General features: G+C 44.6%; 2 protein-coding genes across 4 annotated transcripts; both read right to left on the reverse strand.

Annotated features, from left to right (window-relative positions):
* Nucleotides 1–11,974: 11,974 nt before the first annotated feature.
* LOC117540949 lies at nt 11,975–17,129 on the reverse strand. Of its 3 annotated transcripts, none has more exons than XM_034207913.1 (4): nt 16,851–17,129; nt 14,561–14,991; nt 13,629–13,703; nt 11,975–13,512 (listed from the first exon to the last, which is right to left on the reverse strand). In XM_034207913.1, the coding sequence occupies exons 1-4, from the start codon at nt 17,026–17,028 to the stop codon at nt 13,372–13,374; spliced, it is 825 nt and encodes a 274-aa protein (XP_034063804.1). In that variant the 5' UTR covers nt 17,029–17,129; the 3' UTR covers nt 11,975–13,371. The 3 variants fall into 3 exon arrangements, with proteins under 3 accessions (XP_034063804.1, XP_034063803.1, XP_034063802.1); XM_034207912.1 differs by having other exon boundaries at nt 11,980–13,512; nt 13,624–13,703; nt 14,567–14,991; XM_034207911.1 differs by having other exon boundaries at nt 11,984–13,512; nt 13,624–13,703.
* Nucleotides 17,130–18,366: 1,237 nt separating this feature from the next.
* On the reverse strand, nt 18,367–20,103 carry LOC117540954 (solute carrier family 35 member F2-like; the record flags this gene model as incomplete). Its single annotated transcript, XM_034207927.1, is given in 4 exon segments — nt 18,367–19,166; nt 19,575–19,729; nt 19,812–19,864; nt 19,947–20,103. Coding segments are annotated over 4 exon segments (620 nt in total), but the record flags the coding sequence as incomplete, so codon positions are not given.
* Nucleotides 20,104–20,361: the final 258 nt, after the last annotated feature.

Below are 20,361 nucleotides of genomic sequence, written 5' to 3' on the forward strand. Positions count from 1 at the left end.
GTAACCCAGTTGAGGCGTCTGCTCTACACAGCAGACCCTCCCGAATGAAGTGTGGCCGCTGACTTTAAGGTCCTCCTCCGGAAGGTGCGCCGAACGCTGAAGAGGGATTGGAGGACGTCAATCCAATCGGCTCTTCAGTCCGGGGGCGGGACAAGCCAATGTCACCTAAGGAGCTTCACAGCTCATTTGCATACACACACACACAGTTAACAGAGCAGAGGACTGTCGTCCGTAACAGCGACCCACCATCGGAGGGTCTTCTCCCCCGGTCCACGTGCCGGTGCTCTCAAAATCCACCCCCCTTTTAGGGTTTCCAGGGGCATGAGGTTCTGTAGGGTGTGAACATCTGGGTTTAGTACGTGGGGGGAGTGCTTAAGTCCAGGGGCCCCGGGGTCTCACGGTGTGCGAGGTTATGGAAGTGCGCATGTTAGGGAGACATGCTGGAGCTGCTTAGTCCGTCCTTCGGGGCTCTGTGAAGGGCCACAGAGAGGTGGTTTTCGCGGTCTGTCTCCTGGAAGTGTGAAAAAAACCTGTTTGCTTTTTGCCGTTGCCCTTTAAGTGTGAGACCCTGCAAACAGCAGTGAACCTGCTGCCAGCATTACTAACATATTAATCAGGCGTTTTAACACTATAGCCCACAATTCCTGGAGGTTCCAGGCCGAATTTGGGAGCTCATAGGCGGCCTGCCATGCGCCCCCACCCGTGAAAAGCAGAAAATGTTTAAGAAAACGGTCAATTATATCCTAAAATAATCAAAAATGAAGTTTAAAAAAATTCTCGAAAAAACGACTGAGTGCCAACGGAGAAGGGGCCCAGGACACTTTCCCACTCCTACGTTGCATTTTACAACGGAGAGGGGAATCGAGACCTCCCTTCCTCCGTCAAAAAAATTCATTCATGTTTTTCAAGCTACCATCTGCACGAAATCGGAAACCCGGTTTTTGAGAGGACTCAGAAAAAAACCGGCTGTTTCACATCATGGAGGAATGCATCTGCTACATGAGTGCTTTGGCTCGGATACAATTGTTCCATGGAGACCCCCAGTATGATTCTTACCGAACTTTACGTTTTTGAACTGGTCTCTGGAGGAATGCAAGGGGAGTTGTCAGGGAATTATGAGACACTATTTTGGGATACCATTTCTCCATTTCACTCCTTTCCTCTGGTTCTCCCAAAAGATAACTTAGACTTTTTCTGACTCTGGAGGAATGTAAGGAGAGTTGTCAGGGAACTCTACCCGCCTTAAGAGACACTTTTTTGGGATACAATTTCTCAATTTTCACCCCTTTTCTCTGGTTCTCCCAAAAGATAACAGAGTTTTTCCTAACTCTGGAGGAATGTAAGGAGAGTGTCAGGGGACTCTTGCGGGCTCATGATGCACTATTTTCGGATACTTTTTTTACTTTTCAGCCCTTTTCCATGGATGAAATTGAAACTTTTTTTTTAACATTTGGGTCAATTTGACCCAGTTCTGGTACCGCATTGCCTGGAGGATAGGACCGCGAGATGACAGACTCTCTGGCCCGCCTCACAAGTCACTATTGTCGGACACTTTCTTTGCTTTACTACCCGGTTCTATCACTCTTTCCTCCTTTGACCATAAAACGTGTTTCCTGCTGGGGTACTGCCTGGTTCCGGGGCACCCCAAACCCTCTCATGGTCGGGGCACCATGAATTGATGCATCGGACCCAATGTTTCCATCACCAGCCCCGCGTTGGTGCGGAGGTGGGACCATTTAACCCGGTGGTAACCCAAGTCCTCCCTTGGTCCGTGTACCAGGCATTGAAGCATCGGACCCATTGTTGCAATCACCGGTTACGCTAACGCATATAAACGGAGAAACATAAAATAATTTAAATACAATTCACTGTGTCTGTTTCAGTAAGGATGTCATCCGAATGCCCGGTGTGCAGACTCTTCTATCTGGCTTTGAACAAGCACCTTAAGCACAAACATGCAGTGCGGAACTTGGAGGAAAGAGGCATCATTCTTAAAATGGCCAGTGGCAGAATAAATGTTCGGACCAAACCCTGTCCCATCACAGGGTGTTCGTATGCTGGGAATAAACAGGACCGCTCATGTGACTCATGGCCACCCTGAGTTCTCCCGAGATGAGGCACATCAGGTCCTGGCAAGGCTGAAGTATAGTGTGGCCCTGCAGTTGCTCCATGACCTCAGAGAGACTAATCCCATTATTGGAATGGCTACATAATTGGATATAGACAATGAGGAGGAATACCCGGTGCACCCTCCACCCTTCTCCCCACATACTGAGTGTGACGAAGAGGACTGCAGGCAGGTGATGCTGGAAAATATGGCATTGAGGGCTCAGAAGGATGCCCTCATTGATGAGGTGAAGACCCTGCACTCCAGGCTGAAAAAGGGGCTAAAACCCAGGAAGCAGAGTGCCACTGCTGCTGTGCTTGAGGAAGAGGAAGAATGTATATGATTAAGGGCCTGGCAATCACAAGTACCCTCCGGCATAAACACAGTAGCCTCCGGCAGTGACACCCCTCTCAAGACCCCGGTCAACACTCTCATGCGGTCCCCAGCAGCCTCCGGTAGTGAGACCCCTCTCAAGACCCCGGTCAAGACTCTCATTGCGGTCCCCAGCAGCCTCCGGTAGTGAGACCCCTCTCAAGACCCCGGTCAAGACTGTCATGCGGTCCCCAGCAGCCTCCGGTAGTGAGACCCATCTCAAGACCCGGTCAAGACTCTCATGCGGTCCCCATTAGCCTCCGGTAGTGAGACCCCTCTCAAGACCCCGGTCAAGACTGTCATGCGGTCCCCAGCAGCCTCCGGTAGTGAGACCCCTCTCAAGACCCCCGGTCAAGACTCTCATGCGGTCCCCAGCAGCCCTCCGGTAGTGAGACCCCTCTCAAGACCCCGGTCAAGACTCTCATGCGGTCCCCAGCAGCCTCCGGTAAGTGAGACCCCTCTCAAGACCCCCGGTCAAGACTGTCATGCGGTCCCCAGCAGCCTCCGTAGTGAGACCCCTCTCAAGACCCCGGTCAAGACTCTCATGCGGTCCCCATTAGCCTCCGGTAGTGAGACCCCTCTCAAGACCCCGGTCAAGACTGTCATGGCGGTCCCCAGCAGCCTCCGGTAGTGAGACCCCTCTCAGGACCCCGGTGAAGACTCTCATGCGGTCCCCAGCAGCCTCCGGTAGTGAGACCCCTCTCAAGACCCCGGTCAAGACTCTCATGCGGTCCCCAGCAGCCTCCGTAGTGAGACCCCTCTCAAGACCCCGGTCAAGACTATCATGCGGTCCCCAGCAGCCTCCGGTAGTGAGACCCCTCTCAAGACCCCGGTCAAGACTGTCATGCGGTCCCCAGCAGCCTCCGGTATTGAGACCCCTCTCAAGACCCCGGTCAAGACTGTCATGCGGTCCCCAGCAGCCTCCGGTAGTGAGACCCCTCTCAAGACCCCCGGTCAACACTCTCATGCGGTCCCCAGCAGCCTCCGGTAGTGAGACCCCTCTCAAGACCCCGGTCAAGACTGTCATGCGGTCCCCAGAAGCCTCCGGTAGTGAGACCCCTGTATGCCAGAAGACCCGTGTGTCCGTCTACAATAAACTGAAAGCTAATCTGGCTAAGGACTGGCCCTCTCCTCACTGGTCCACTGCGAAGGGACGGGGGAATACCATGCGTGAAATCATGTTGCCTCAAAGCATGGAGACGTACATTCAGACATACAGGGATCATTGTGAGGGTGTCGCACCGACAGTACAACGGAAAGAAAATTGTCTGTCCAAGGTCAGCCGGATAAAGAACTTCCTCGTATTCATGGCCCATGGTGTTAACCGGCTTTCAGATTGGCTGTTCCTAAAAGACACGGAGAGGGTCCGTGGCTGGAGCGAGTATATTGTAAAGTCGGGCCGGGCAGTCACAACATCGCTGTTGTTCCTGAAGAATGTGAACCATTTCCTGAGGTACTTGTCTGAGTTAAAGCTCTGGGGGTGCAGGCTCACCCAGTCTGATATGACCCACATCATCAGAGGTGAAAGCCAACATGAACGACTTGAAAAAGTCTGTCACTGTCCACCAGTTTAAGGTGAAGAGGAACAAGCTGGATCGTCTGCCGAGCCAGGCGGAGCTTCTCGCCGCCATGGCGGCCGCTGAGAAGCGCATCCCTGATCTCCTTGACCTGATGGCTTGCAATCCGACCTCAATCACCCAGTACCTGCTATATGGCTATCTAACCCTCCATTGGAGCCTCCTGTAGGGCCACCGTCCGGGTGTGTACGCAAACATGACCAACACTGAGGTCTTGGAGGCGGACAGAAGGGGCACTGCTGTGGGCTACATCATCCATGTGCAGGATCACAAGACTGCCAAGACATTTGGCGAAGCACAGCTGGTGCTTACAGTAAAGGAGTTTAGCTGGGTCATGCGGTGGATGGGGATAAAAGAGGGGCTTGTCGGGTCCTCAAATCAATTATTCCTTTTCACAACGGGGAAGCCTGCCTCCAAGAACCTGAACGCTCACTTGAAGAGGGCTTGGGCTGATGCTGGGCTAGAAACAGCCGTCACCTTCACAATCCTGCGCACTGCCCTGGCTGACAATATCAAGCATCACCAAGATCCAGAAAGCAGGTCGATTCATCGCCAGGTTTATGTTGTCACGACGTAAGCACTGCAGACCGGTTCTACGCGAATACGCCTGGAATAAAGGAGGGATTGAAGATCTGCTCCATGTTCAGGGTGGCAGCAGCTGCAGCAGCATCATCATCGGAAGGAGTTCTACCGCCGTCAGATACCTCCGAAGAAGGCTCAGGGGCGGAGAGCAGCGATACCTCTTCTTCTAAGGTTATATAAATGTTTTTTTATTTATTTAATTATCACAGCACACGATTTTACAAAAACAGTATACACATATGCATAATAAACATAATAAAAACATGATTAGCGGGGGCCCGGGGGCCATATTAGCCGTCTAACTTGTATGGTGCACCGGGGAAAAGAAGGGTTGAGGTCCACGGCCCCTACCCCCACATCAGGAGTATCAACCGGCCCTGAAGATTCCCAGGGGTTGATACAGTGCCAGGTATCAGACTATTTAAACAATGTTTACCCAGGATTCAGACACCTTCCCTGGCTTGTAAAATGCGGTGATGCGCCCTGGAGGTAATCAACTTTTCCCCGCCTTTCAAACACTTATTCCTGGGTTTTAGCCTGTCATTTTGCACGATATGATTTAACATTGAACTAGGGTTGCCAACTTCCAGAAATGGAGAAACGGGACACATGCATGTGTCCCCCGCGGATTTAGTTACTTTTTTTTGTATACTTTATTTCGGTTTTAGGGTTAGGGTCAGGTTAGGTTTATGTTATTTAATTATTTTGGGGGAGCCAGCCCCTAGGGTTCGAAAATGTTTTTGGGGGTCAAACCCTAAAAATGCATAGAAAACTATGCATACCTATAACAAAATACAAACACAATGGTCTTACACCTGCATTAGGCTACTACATCACATTGTACATCAGCATGTTCAAATCGGATATGGGCACTATAGGACATCTGGGAACCTCGATGTACAATTGGCTATTTTGTCCAAAATGTTAAAAAATAAATATTTGAAAAATGGTATTACGTAATGCAAAGTATACATGATGTGAACATGCACGGTACATCATTATTAGACTTAATGTTATCCTTCAACCAACCATTTTCCCAGCATTTTCCCATCAATCAGCTGACTCTCACACACACACACACACACACACACGCACACACACACACACACACACACACACACACACACGCAGAAGACCCGAGACAGATCTCCACTCACGGGCTTTACCCAACTGTGTTTTTCTTCCCACTGTTTGTTGTAAGACTCAAGTATTTTCTTTTTAGAAGGGCCAGGGCCCAGAACCACATCCTCTCTCTCTCGAGAAGAGAGAGAGGATTCATTATCACCTCCTCCACCGGCAGCGCTCATTTTCCCACACGACTGAACAGGCTGACATGCCACACAAACAATGATGCCACCGGAGAAAATCTCACACACACACACACACACGTGCGAGCATTGTGCCTGCCTTGTCAACTGAGCTGTCCTAGCGCCCTTCATATACAGCACACAAACACACAGGCACGCAGCCAGACACACGCAGCCAGACACACATATTTTTATTTTTTCCCTTTACACGGGAGTCCGGGACAAACAAAGTCCCGTACGGGACACAACCCTTTGGCTCAAATACGGGGCGTCCTGGCTAATACGGGACGGTTGACAACCCTACATTGAACCTCTCCAGGAAATGGACATATTCTGTGCATTTCCAGGAGAGGTTCAATGAGCCCTGGTAGTATCAGACTATTTAAGGGTTACCAGGAGCATGAGAATATCCTCCACAGAAGGGGGGGTGGTGGTGCCGTGAAGAAGGCCGAATATGGATGCTGATGGGCTGACAGAAAAGCACCATAAAATCCACAACCTTTAAGTGTTACCAGGGGCATGAGGTTCTGTAGGGTGTGATCATCTGGGTTTAGTCCGTGGGGGAGTGCTTAAGTCCGGGGACCCGGGGACTCACGGTGTGCAAGGTTATGGAGGTGTCCATGTTAGGGACACATGCTGGAGGTCATAAGTCCGTCCTTTGGGGCTCTTTGAGGGGCCACAGAGAGGTGCAATTACTGCTCTCTCTCCTGGAGGTGTGAAATAAGCAGAGTGCCAATGTGAGGGAGACATGCTGGAGGCCTTTGGTGGTCTGTGAGGGGCCACAGAGAGGTGGTTTTCGCGGTCTCTCTCCTGGAGGTGTGAAATAACCTAAGTGCCCAAGTAATGGAGGCATGCTGGAGATCATTAGTCCGTCTTTTGGGGCTCTTGGAGGAGCCAAATTGGCCATCATAAGATGCATCACCACATATGATGCATGGTGCAGCACATGTGCTGCAGAGTCAACCACAACAGCCTGACTCTTCCGCACAGAATGCACTATTTTCTGATACTTCTTGTTCATGTTCCCCCGTTTCTCCTGGTTCTCACTCCAAATGTGACTCTGGAGGAATGCAAGGGGAGTTGATAGGGGACTCTACCTGCGTTTTGAGGCACTATTTTGGGATACATTTTCACCCCTTTTCTCTGGTTCTCAAAAAAATTACTGACAAATGTTGACTCTGGAGGAATGCAAGGGGAGTTATGTCTGTCACTTTGGGTAACCGCACCACTGTCGGACGTCTCCCGAGAGTGGACGTCCATTGCCTCTAAATTGGGAGAAGACGCGTTTGCCATTTGATCAGTGAGGTCAGAGGAGAAGAACCCGCAGTTCGGAGGAACCGACCGCCAGAGCACCGGCACGAGGCCGGGCCGGCGGAGGCCCTCCGATGGCGTTTGCCATTCGATCAGTGAGGTGAGAGGAGAAGAACGCAGCAAAAATGTACAAAATCCGTTAATGTACGGTCGAGTTGGGGGGGGGGAACGGCTGGACAAAGGCTGCCGGGGGGCACCCAGGACCGGGCCGTGCCGCCGGTAGAAGGAACCGGGTGAAACGGGCCAAAACAGAAAGAAAAAGAAAAAGAAAAAGAACCAGACAAAAGGGGTGAAAATGTAAAAAAGTCTCCGAAAATAGTGCCTCATAACCCGTGTAGAGTCCCCTGTCAACTCCTCTTGCATTCCTCCAGAGTCAGAAAAAGTCTGAGTTCATTTTTGGACAACCATAGAAAAGGGGTGAAAATGGTAAAAAGTATCCGAAAATAGTGTCTCATAAGGCGGGTAGAGTCCCCTGACAACTCCTCTTGCATTCCTCCAGAGTCAGAAAAAGTCTGAGTTAATTTTTGGACAACCATAGAAAAGGGGTGAAAATGGTAAAAAGTATCCGAAAATAGTGCCTCATAACCCGGGTAGAGTCCCCTGACAACTCTCCTCACATTCCTCCAGAGTCGGAAAAAGTCTGAGTTAACTTTTCGGAGAACCATAGAAAAGGGGTGAAAATTGAAAAATTGTATCCGAAAATAGTGTCTCATAATTCCCTGACAACTCCCCTTGCATTCCTCCAGAGACCAGTTCAAAAACTTAAAGTTTGGTAAGAACCATGCTGGGGGGTCTCCATGCAACAATTGTATCCGAGCCAAAGCACTCATGGAGCGGATGCATTCCTCCATGATGTGAAACAGCCGTTTTTTTTCTGAGTGCTCTCAAAAACCGGGTTTCCGATTTCGTGCGGATGGTAGCTTGAAAAACATGAATGCATTGTTTTGACGGAGGAGGGGAGGTATCGATTCTGCTCTCCGTTGTAAAATACAACGGGGGAGTGCAAAAGTGTCCGGGGCTTCAGCCCGAAGCGCCGAAGGGTTGAGCTTTTTGGAGCCCCTCCTCCGTTGGCGCTCGGAATTTTTTTTAACTTCATTTTTGATTATTTTAAGATATAATTGACCGTTTTCTTTACTTTTTCTGCTTTCCACGGGTGGGGGTGCATGGCAGGCCGCCTATGAGCTCCCAAATTCGGCCTAGAACCTCCGGGAATTGTGGGCTAAGCTCCATAAACTGACAAAGTCACCCAGAAATGTCACTTTTATAGCCCAAAAATATATAATACAAATTCATTTAAATAGTAAAAGGTACAAGTGTGCTCCGATTTACCCGGAATTTGACTTATATAGCCCCATGATAGTGAATAAAAATCATTTTCATGGAAAAAGTGTTAAAATGCCTGATTAATATGTTTGTAATGCTGGCAGCCGTTTCACTGCTGTTAGCAGGGTCTCACACTCACAGGCACCTATGCAGAGATCCAGGGTGATGCACAAGGCTTTTATACCCACTAATGAGTCTCTGAAAGGCGGGGAAAAGTGCTGTGAATAGAGGGAGAGAGCAGCCACAGAGAGGCGGGCTGTGAGAGCCACAGAGCGCACCCAGAGATCTCCTTGCAGCGCATGGCTCTTGCACCCAGACTGCACACAGAGAACAGGCTGCTTCACAGCACTTTACAAGCCAGGAAAAGTGATTGAATCCTGGGTATACATGTTTTAAATAGTCTGATACCTCCAGGGCGCATCACCACATTTTACAAGCCAGGGAAGGTGCCTGAATCCTGGGTAAACATTGTTTAATTGTTTAAGTGTTTTTAAATGTGTGAAACAGTGTTTTGTCACTTTCAAAACTCTCCCGTCATTGACCGGAGAAATTGGGTCGATGTTGTATTCAATCTGACCGTTAATATTCCAGTGAGACGAAGTACGTACAATGACCGGAGTGATCCCATGTTAATTTTGTCCCAAAACCGGAGCATTCCCTCACCCTCATGGGGACCTCCATTTTGTCCCCATAAGGGAGGCGAGTCCCCACACGTGACTGTGTAAACAGATTTAGGTCCCCACAAGTATAGTAATGCTAGGCCACACACACACACACACACACACACACACACACACTGCGCTGTCACATGTTATGTAACTCTGATGAATCAGCAAACAGGAAATACAAAGAGTTTGCAGAAGTCTCATTGGACTCTAGTACGCTGGTTTTTAACAGAGAAGTTATGTTATCAGTCTAACAGAGTAAATAATGAATCTGTTAAAAAGCAGATCTTGGTGTTCTCCTTCTGCTCCGTCGAGCTGTAAAATGGCATCTAGCAGTCTGACTTCATTCCTTCACTTTAAACACCTTCACATGTCTGCAGCTCCTCCCTTTGTGTTATAACCAGCCTTACCAGCTGAACCAGTTCACATCCAGGGACTCTGTTCATTGAGATAGAAATAGAGCTAAAAACAAGCTCAACAAAGTTATTGAAAACATGAATACCAGTGTGGAAATAACCCAGTAAACATCCTGCAACCTCACTGAAGTTCAATTGTTGAGGTATTTAAGTACTCTAGTGTTAACTGTGCATTCAATTGTTCCCTATTATATATATATATACATGTGTTTCTGGATTATTAACCCTGCTGCATTTATTGCATCTATTACTGTATTCTCCCAGAATATGAATGGACTTTTTTGTTATTGGCACCAAAACTAATGTATTTCATTGATTTATGATTTCAAAGTTGTAGCCCACCATTGAACAAATAAAACATCAAATAAAAAGTGAACCATTGATGCCTGAGCTGGACCGATGTTATCCTCACCATTTTGTTTATCTTCCTGCACCTCTGTTCATCGCTCAGGTGGAAATAACAGAAAAGACTTGAGGAGAAAACAGAGCTTGGACTACCATCTAGTGGACAAACAGAAAACTACACCCACACACTTTGAGCCCAACAGCTGACTGTGAATTACTGGAAATGGTCTGTGTTTCTGACAGACGTGGAAAATATATGTAAAAGTACACCCAAATACCTGTACTTTCTACTTCTTACATGTTGAACACAAATACCTGTACTTTCTACTTCTCACATGTTGAACTCAAATACCTGTACTTTCTACTTCTCACATTTTGAAACACAAATACCTGTACTTTCTACTTCTCACAATTTTGAACACAAATACCTGTACTTTCTACTTCTTACTTGTTGAACTCAAATACCTGTACTTTCTACTTCTCACATGTTGAACTCAAATACCTGTACTTTCTACTTCCTACATGTGGAACACAAATACCTGTACTTTCTACTTCTTACATGTTGAACTCAAATACCTGTACTTTCTACTTCTTACATGTTGAACTCAAATACCTGTACTTTCTACTTCTTACATGTTGAACACAAATACCTGTACTTTCTACTTCTTACATGTTGAACACAAATACCTGTACTTTCTACTTCTTACATGTTGAACCCAATACCTGTACTTTCTACTTCTTACATGTTGAACCCAAATACCTGTACTTTCTACTTCTTACATGTTGAACACAATACCTGTACTTTCTACTTCTCACATGTTGAACTCAAATACCTGTACTTTCTAACTTCTTACATGTTGAACTCAAATACTGTACTTTCTACTTCTCACATGTTGAACTCAAATACCTGTACTTTCTACTTCTTACATGTTTGAAACCCAAATACCTGTACTTTCTACTTCTTACATGTTGAACACAAATACCTGTACTTTCTACTTCTACATGTTGAACACAAATACCTGTACTTTCTACTTCTTACACTGTTGAACACAAATACCTGTACTTTCTACTTCTCACATGTTGAACCCAAATACCTGTACTTTCTACTTCTTACATGTTGAACTCAAATACCTGTACTTTCTACTTCTCACATGTTGAACTCAAATACCTGTACTTTCTACTTCTTACATGTTGAACCCAAATACCTGTACTTTCTACTTCTTACATGTTGAAACACAAATACCTGTACTTTCTACTTCTCTCATTTTCCAAAACAGCTGGGTTTCTTTAGTCTGAATGTGTGTTTGATGCGTGATCATTATTCTTTAGAGTCATTGCGTGCCTATTGATTTCAACACGATCCGTGTATCCATCATTTCCTGGTCTTCTCTAAAGAAGAGGGACCAATGGAAACGTTGTCATGTTGCCGTTGTTCAGCATGGAAACATTCATTAGCTAACAATGACATCATTGTTCTATTATGGCCTATAATTACAAAAACAACACTCCTTATAATACTTCTGATTATTATTACACTAGGACTCCTCAACCACCTCCTTTTTGCAGCAAGCTGTAATCTCTAATATTAATATGTAAGGTACATCTGTTCTGACTGGGTTAAAACCTTTGAAAGGAACAATGTCCAGGTGAATTGGTATAGGCTCTGTGCACAAGATGGCGTCTATGAACTTCGGCGGGTAGGGGAGAGGTGTATCAGAAGGGTCAAAGAGAACAAACTCTTTGACAAAGCCATACCACTGTCTGTGTGTGGAAGCATTGAGGAAGTTTTCAACGTGGCTTGCCTTCTGGTCAACTACCAGAACGGACCACTGGAGCATGGGCAAGCCTGGGCAGCAATGATTAAAAGATTTCTTGCTCCCAAACCAATTGTGTATTTCATTGTGGTCATTACAAAAAGCAGTTATATCATACTATGTTTAGGTACTAACGAATTATATCCTCAAAACAAACGCACACTTAAATAACATAGGAAAATACATAATTTAATAAATCCACAATATGATAACATTTTACAGATTAATTTAATAAACTTTTACAAAACATAGGTTGATGTTATATCGGGGGAAAACATACATATTTAAACATTTCAATTAGTCTCTGCATATTTAAGTAATGCTAGTTTATATAACAGATGAACAGATGTACAATATCTAGAAAGTAGATGCAAAAAATATATATAATGTGTGCATTTCCAACATTTCCTCTGAAAGAGTGTTGTATCAACGCAAGATAAGTTAGTTAGCATCCACAACTTTTGTTAATGGATAACTATTGAGTAAGTTGAGTAGTGAGCCATTCGTTTTAGGTGATTATACACAATGATCATACTCCATATGACATTAAATGTCTGCCAATAAACACCCCTTTCTTCCTCACATTGGTCCTTTGAGTAAAGGATCTTTTTACTTATAGAACACACTTGGTTCTGGTTTTAGCAATTGAAAGAACTATATACAGGAACATATTCATGTTAGATCAGTAATGTATAGTGTGATGTAGTATGGTACACTAATGTAGTGTAGTGCATATCAGTCCATGTAAAAATAAAAATAAAAATAATCTCCCTTCTCCCTAATGGTTGCAGCCACCTCGCAGTCTCTGCAGATACGCTGTATAAGGATATCCTCCTCTGCAAAAACTACGAGATCGCACCACTCCATCCCTGTGAGTAGGAGCTGGCCTTGCACCTGCCAATAGTAGCTATGAGACTGCTTCAGTTTTAATGTGCCACTTTGCATTTTTAAGTAGCTACAGTCCACATAACTTTTCACATTTGGGCATTTTATTTCTACAAGTCCAAAAGGTGGGCTCTCAGTTGGGTCAAACACCAGACCGTCAGGAGATGCCCCTAACCAGGGGGCATCTGGGTGAATGACAAACCCACACGGCCAGTAATTGGTGTTTTTAATCCGGCAGTATTCCTGGATGGCAAACGGTTCCAGTGCCAGTCCCCTCTTCATCGACGCCGTTTGCGCCACTCCCTTCCGAATCCGTTGTGCCAAGTTTTCAGCCGAACTCTGACCTCGAACATGGCATACTTCCCTGAAACGGGAAGAAGTTATTCTTGGCCTCCTAACACGGTGCCATTCCACACTGTCGCTCTGCTCCCTTGTGGCCACCTCAATTTTCCTTGCCATGAGCAATGTTGTCGCAAGTGACAGTAGATGGAGGTGCTCTTCTTGATGACTGCCCACAAACTCACAGGTGGTAGGCTCCAGCCTATAGCCATCCACAGGTAGAGGTGGTGGTGGAGGGGCATCTGGGTGACGCACTATAACCCGGCTAAGAGGTAGTGGATGCTGGTATGAGATAGGGCTACCTTCCTGAACTTTTCCAAAGGTGGAGTTAACCAGTGGCACGTCCACACTTATAGCCATGGTGGTGATCAGTGGTGCGATGTCTGCTGAGAAGTCCTTGTATGCCTCGCTGACTTTGAGGACATCTGGGTCTGGCAGCTCCCCCCGCACGGCCTTGTAACGTGTACTCCTTTGAACATGTTTAAATGATAATTAGGACTTTAAGAACAATTTTACACTCAGACAACAATCACAAAGTTGTAGGAGGCTACAGACAATTACTTAGGACAATATATATTACCTTACACCGTCAGCAACTGTAAACTGCTTTGGCTTAGTGGAAGTGAACACCATGTCACTCACTCTGCCTGGTTTCACACCCTATTAAATTACAAAGAATTGTCAAATTAATTGAAATGGTTTTTCCGAAATAAAGTCCCATGGGTCGGAAGTAGATGGGCGGGACTTCGCCTCTCTATACATCCATGAGCAGAGCCGACAGGAAGACTCGAGCACACAGCTCGCGCTTCATTATAAAAAAAAAGAACACCATGCTGATGATGGCACATAACAGCTGGCGGCCGCAGATTACTCCGGGTCCCAGACCCCCCCCATACCCCAAAAATATTTGTATAGCAGATCTACATGAATCACACAAACGACCTATTTTGGATTCAAAACGGCGAATTTCGCCGAAAGGTGACAAGTTTGCATCCCTGAATACTAACAAAGGACTGGCTTATCTAAAGCTAGTTGAGTAGCACTTGAAATGTTGTGGCTCTATGAAACCTGATGTACTTTATGATTCTGTTTTCTTCAAGTTTGTATCTTCTTGGTCGAACGCACTTATTGTAAGTCGCTTTGGATAAAAGCCTCAGCTAAATGCAATCGAATGTAATAAAGAAACCACTATATATCCATCATGTCGTGGCAGTCTTATTTGTTTCAGTAAGAGTGTGGATGGTTTCGGCAGTCAATATTAGGAAAGAGATGGAAAATAAAAGTGTACTGAGTTAATAAGCTGGGCTTGATTGAGACAAATCTAAGGTTCGGGTTCAGGTTATTTTTTTGTACCCTAACGTAGATTTGTTTAGACTTAAAAGACGGTAGCCGTTTTGAAACACATTTTAAAATCTACACAAAAAGAATCTTCCAAAAAGTAACCCATGCTCAATCACATTGAAAAAACATTAGGACAATCATGAACAATAACATCTAAGGCATCAAAACAAGCTTACCGTTACATTTTTAGTTGACAATTTGTCAGGTTTTTGAAGTTCCAGACTTTGACTTGTGCTTTGTTCACTTTTGTGTAGCTGTGGGTTATCTGTGATCGCACCTGAGACCGACGGGGAGCAGTTCTCCTGTCCAGGCTCGAGAGCGCCTGATGAGTCCGGTCTGAACTCAATCACCTCTATGTGGAATGGATGAGTGATACAGGGCATGCTTACGTCTTCTTCTTCTGTTTCATTTTTTACACAATCTGTGCTTATACAGTTATCCACTTCCCCCAGTCCTTCTTGTTGTTCTGATACCTGACTTATGTCATATTCAATTGGCTCTTCTTTAGGTTTTTTGGGCAACGGTTCTAGTATTTCCTGTTCCAGCCTGGATCTCAGCTCACAGGGCTGCTCTCTGCCCTGTGAGGCTCCAGAGTATTGGCCAACATCTATTGTGGGGGGAAAGGGGAAACACAATATTTAATACTAATACATATTTTGCTTCAATTTGAGTATAAAACCTATATAGCCACAGTTCCCGCCTCCGGAAGCAGTCTTTATTTTTACACACCGGAAGACAGATGAAAAATGTAGACCAATAGAGGCGAAGTCCCGCCCATCTACTTCCGCCCCATGGGACCTTATTTCAGAAAAAGTATGTATTGAAGTCAATGGAGAGAGAAAGATTATCTCTCGATCCCGTTTGAATTGTGCCACAAATTACACATATGATGTTTGTCAATTTAAAAAAATAATTTCCATGTCAAAAAAGTCACAGTTTGTCGTAAAACTGTTGAAATATAAGACTATGAAAAATACGCAACTAGAAAGACTACAAATCCCAGAGTCCCGGTCCCGCATGCTGGCTCTCACGGAACCGACTAACTCCCCTTGTGTGTATGCACAGCTCTCAACGTGCCCAGACTTGGAGTGATTTTCACCTCTTTTAATACTTTCCACCTCATTCTGAAAGAAAGAAGTGAAATGTTCAACGTGACGGCCGTCTTGGTGTGTGGAGCGAGACGGGAGATGGAGTTCATTGAGCGGTTTCACACAAACAAAGTGTTACCTCACAGTTTTACGACACATTTTTATTTGTTTGAGTTGCAAAATTATCTTTTAAATTGACAAACATCATATGTGTAATTTGTGGCACAATTCAAACGGGATCGAAAGATAATCTTTCTCTCTCCATTGACTTCAATACATACTTTTTCAGAAATAAGGTCCCATGGAGGTCCCCCGGAAGGGGAGGGGCTTCGCCTCTCCATTGGCTATAATCTCTATTCTTTGTCTAATCATGATCAGATGTTTACTACACCCAGGTTTGGATATTCCCTTGAGAGGATTTAGCTGTTTTTGTGAGGTTTTGGTAGTTTTCATTTCCTGTGCTCCTTTTCACTCGTTTACCTGACAGCACGGTAACTGATGCCACACACCTTAACTCTGGAGGTTTAGCTTCAGGGGTTTGGGTTAAAGAGAAAGTCAGAGAGAAGCAAGCACTCTTCTAATGCAGTGTTTTTAATAACAGTCTCACTGAATGTTGTATTTATATTCTTCATAACTCATGTGACCTAGTGTCTCCAAATAATTACAGGATATGATTTAAAAACACACATCTCTTTTAATTGGATTGTAGTGCTTCTATAATTTAAGATTTTTTTAATAATTATTTTTATAAAAAATGACATTGACCCAATGACTCAAAATCAGTGCAGCATTGTATTCATACACTGGACAAGAAGAACACACTTCTTTATGTTTTAGTCCACCTTATATTGTTACAAATAATGTAATGAAAATTAAGTATCTTTTGTTAAATAGTCAAATTAGCTTCCATGTCATGTGTCAGTGACTCCCAAATATATACCAGATAACAACACTGGACAAAATAGACACACCTCTTTTATTGGATTTGAGTGTTTCTTTTTAAATTGTATGCAATTGTTTTCAATTTGTATTAAGCAGTCTCTTTTCAATAGCTTCCATGTCATGGACACAAAATAACAGTTGGATAACTAGGGGCTATATCAAACTTGCCTTGCAGTAGTGGTATAATAGAGTTTGGTTACATGTAGGGTAAAGTGCTTGAGTAGAAGTATAAAAACAACAACAGTAACATCAAATGAAGGTCTGATAGCTACAGACTGCTGTGGAGGATCACTTTCACATAAATAAAATGTCCCTATGATTGTTTACATCACGTGCTATAGTTAACCAGTCTTATCTCATATTCAGGCTCATGCAGACACATTCACTTCACATATCTAGGCAGTTAAAATGTTTGCGGTAACCAAAATTGACAAACCTATTTTCGACAGCTTTATCTCTGGGTTGAGCACCACGTGCAGCACATTCCGCAGGCGCTTGTTTTCCTCGTAGTAAGCCTCCACAGTAGTTTCTATTTCTCCAAATATCTCCACGGCCGCGGTGGTTAAGCGTTCAGTTAAAAAACTCCGTAAACGCAGCAGTTTGGTGTTGGACATCTTGAGGACGAACGTAATGTTAGATCAGTGTTGTATTTAACTTCTCCTCGACGCCGTACAAAGCGCGTTTCACTCAAACACACAGAAACCGTCCGGAAAATTGAAGATGACTTCCGTTTACATCAGCGCCCTCCTCAGGACGATAGGCAAGTAGCATCTGTCACTAAACTCGAGAGATGCGTTATAGTTATTACAACGTGACTTCACTATTATTTAACAACTCTTTTTATTGGGTTCTTTTATTTGGGGTTAAGTACATTGTCAGAATAAGTGAGAAGTTAATTTAACTTCTGTTAGACAGCTATATGCCATACATTTTTGCATACATTCACAGTAAATATGTATTCAGTATGATATGTGACAGCATCAAAGAAATCAATCAATAGATGAGAGTAACACGTGCGTCACTTCTGGGCAAAAATGACTTTTTGGGGAAAACAAAGCGCAACTAGCCTATTAAGATACATGTATATTGTCCAAATGTCATTAAAGGAGGATCTTTGTTCAACCTATAAAATACAAAAACACTTTATTGAATCTGATGATGAAAATATGTGTGTGTTTGTCTTGAGTGTACATGCACCCAGGTTAAAGTGTGTGTCCCGTTCATTAGTGGATTAAAACACGCACAACGTCCACAGAACAACCAAACAGACACAATCAAATCATTGGAAAAACAATGCAGAGCCAAGAGAATATAAAAATGTCCTTTAATAGTAAAAAAGTTCTCTGTGCTTTTCATAGAGCCCTGTGGTTTACGGCATATATTACAGTTGTAACAGCAGTGTAGACAACTAACATTCAAATCCAGCTTAGTGATCAAATTCAAAACAAAGACGGAGTTAAAACAGATGATGCATTTTGTAAAATACCAAATATATTAATTTAAAAAAGGAGAAAGGAAGCAACACATCAGTTTAGGCACAATAAATAGAAGTGCAGTGTTTGACACGTCCACGTCCTGTAACATCATTTCCGTTTTCCTTAGATATGAAAAATGCATAATAACAAAAACCAGTGGACTTTGTGTCAGAGAGAAGAAGACATGGACTTTGGATCAATGTTGGTACAGAAATATCTAACATATGTATGAAATTAAAGAATAACAAATGTGACAATGCAACCGTTAAGACGCCGAAAAGCATTTTACGTCAAATAAAAAAAGGCAAGGAAAATAAATCAAACGTTCTGTATGAAGGGGAAAACATGCACTTCTGGGGAATGTTAACAAATAAATAACAACTAAAACCACTAAAAATATGTCGATGCAAAATGTTGACATATCTAAAAAAACAAGCATAATGAAATCTAAATTAGGGATGGGAAATATTCCAAAAACAATATTCCTCGATTATAAAAATACAAGAGTGAACGTTCTGTCTGACGGTCCACAACATGTCATCATGCATGTCCCTTGGGACTGTGTACTAAAGGTCTATTTAAAAGTTATTGTTTAAAATGAGGGATAATGAATGTGTCGATGCAACCGTTGAGATGTCGTTTTCTGTCATATTCAAAATGCGCAAATTCACTTTCTGTCTGACGGGAGGAAACCCGGAGTTAGGAATGAAAATAATGCGGCGATAGAAGCATCTTCTTTCGATATAAAAATAATGACTTTTCTGTCTTTGGAGTCCCTTAGTAACAGGGTGGGAGCAGCTGTATGAACACGACCTGCAGCTGTCTCTCTCTGCACTATCACCTCCTCCTCCTCTCTCCCTCACCGAGCGTCTGCAGGGTGGGGGTCTCTGAGGGTCTCTGAGTAAAATAGAGTGAATTTTCTGTCTATGGAGTCCCTTAGTAACAGGGTGAGAGCAGGCAGTCCTCTTCACAGAGACCTGCTGTATGAACACACCTAATGCAGTGTCTCCTCCTCCTCTTCCTCACTCACAGAGCGTCTCCAGGGTGGGGGTCTCTGAGGGTCTCTGGGTCTCGCCCCTCTTAGTGTCTCTTCTCTCTGGCTCTCTCTGAGCCTCAGGTCCTGCAGAAAGCAGCCGATCTGAGGAGCTCTCCTCCTCCTCGGGGGGGTTCTCCTCGTTGGACCCGGACCCCGGCAGAGCTGTGTACGTCGGGACGGCGTTAAACATGACGAAGCCCACCATGATGACCACGAAGGAGATGATGTAGAGAGTGGAGAACTGAGAGAGGAAGAGATGTTACTGAGAGACGTCATGTTTACACGTTGCATGTTTTATCTAACTGCGTTTTAAAAGAATCAGAATCAGGTAGGTTGACACGTACGAGCAAGTTGACGGAAATGTAATTATAGACTTATTCACACTCTTTCTACCACCTTCAGCTGTTTATACATAGTCCATACAAGGAAGGACAAGAGGAAAACACATGGGAATCAATCAAAAACAAACAAGTTTAGTTTAGCATCACTAGCATTTAGCATCCTAACAAACTATGAGGCAGCTTTCATTTCCTTTTGCATAAAATAAGGATAAGTCGTGTTGATGTAAGACAAAAGCCTGATGCATATCAGCTTGAATACACATTTGAAACAGCTAAAGTCTCCCTGACTGGTTATCAAAGTGCCTCACGCTGTAGTGGAAGAGGAAGAGTCCACAGAAGAGGCTGAACAGGTCGGCGGTGAGCAGAGACAGATTCACCGCCGTGGCACTCGTCATCTTCACCACCACCGGCATGAAGCTGTACAGAGAGTACATACACAGAGCATACACTGCAAACCACAGGGCTGCACACACACATATTTCAGTTAGAGACCATTGACATACACTCAAACACTCTTAAATTGACAAAACAGGAAGTTAACTTACACGTGTGAAAATCCCATTTTATCGCTGCAACTGCGTGTGTTTCCAGAACAGCTCTGCAACGACAACAAGTTAGCATGAGAGTACACACTTTAATAGGTGTGGGTGTGTGTGTGTGTGTGTGTGTGTGTGTCTCACAGCTGCACTCCGCTGATGAGGGTCCCGAAGAGTCCCATCATGCCGAGGAACTCGATCCGGCTCAGGTTCTTCACCGTTTGTTCCTGACAGACGTTAGAAATGGCGTACAGAACGGCACTGAGGAGAACCAGACCATCGCCCAGAACCACACTGCTGGCTACACACACACACACACACACACACACACACACACACACACACACACACACACACACACACACACACACACACACACACACACACACACCCACACACACACACACACACACACACCCACACACACACACACACACACACACACACACACACACACACCACACACACACACACACACACACACACACACACACACACACACACACACACACACACACACACACACATCACACACACACACACACACACACACACACAC

The sequence above is a fragment of the Gymnodraco acuticeps genome, unplaced genomic scaffold (assembly GCF_902827175.1).
Source record: "Gymnodraco acuticeps unplaced genomic scaffold, fGymAcu1.1, whole genome shotgun sequence".
NCBI classification, from domain to species: Eukaryota; Metazoa; Chordata; class Actinopteri; order Perciformes; family Bathydraconidae; genus Gymnodraco; species Gymnodraco acuticeps.

What these genes read in the sequence shown, in the direction of transcription:
- LOC117540949 (XM_034207911.1), bottom strand. Translation starts at nt 17,028, where the DNA reads ATGTCCAACACCAAACTGCTGCGTTTACGGAGTTTTTTAACTGAACGC. An exon ending in TGTCAACTAAAAATGTAACG is followed by an intron (nt 13,704 to 14,560) that starts GTAAGCTTGTTT and finishes GTAATTTAATAG; the next exon opens with GGTGTGAAACCAGGCAGAGT. An exon ending in ACAGTTGCTGACGGTGTAAG is followed by an intron (nt 13,513 to 13,623) that starts GTAATATATATT and finishes ACATGTTCAAAG; the next exon opens with GAGTACACGTTACAAGGCCG.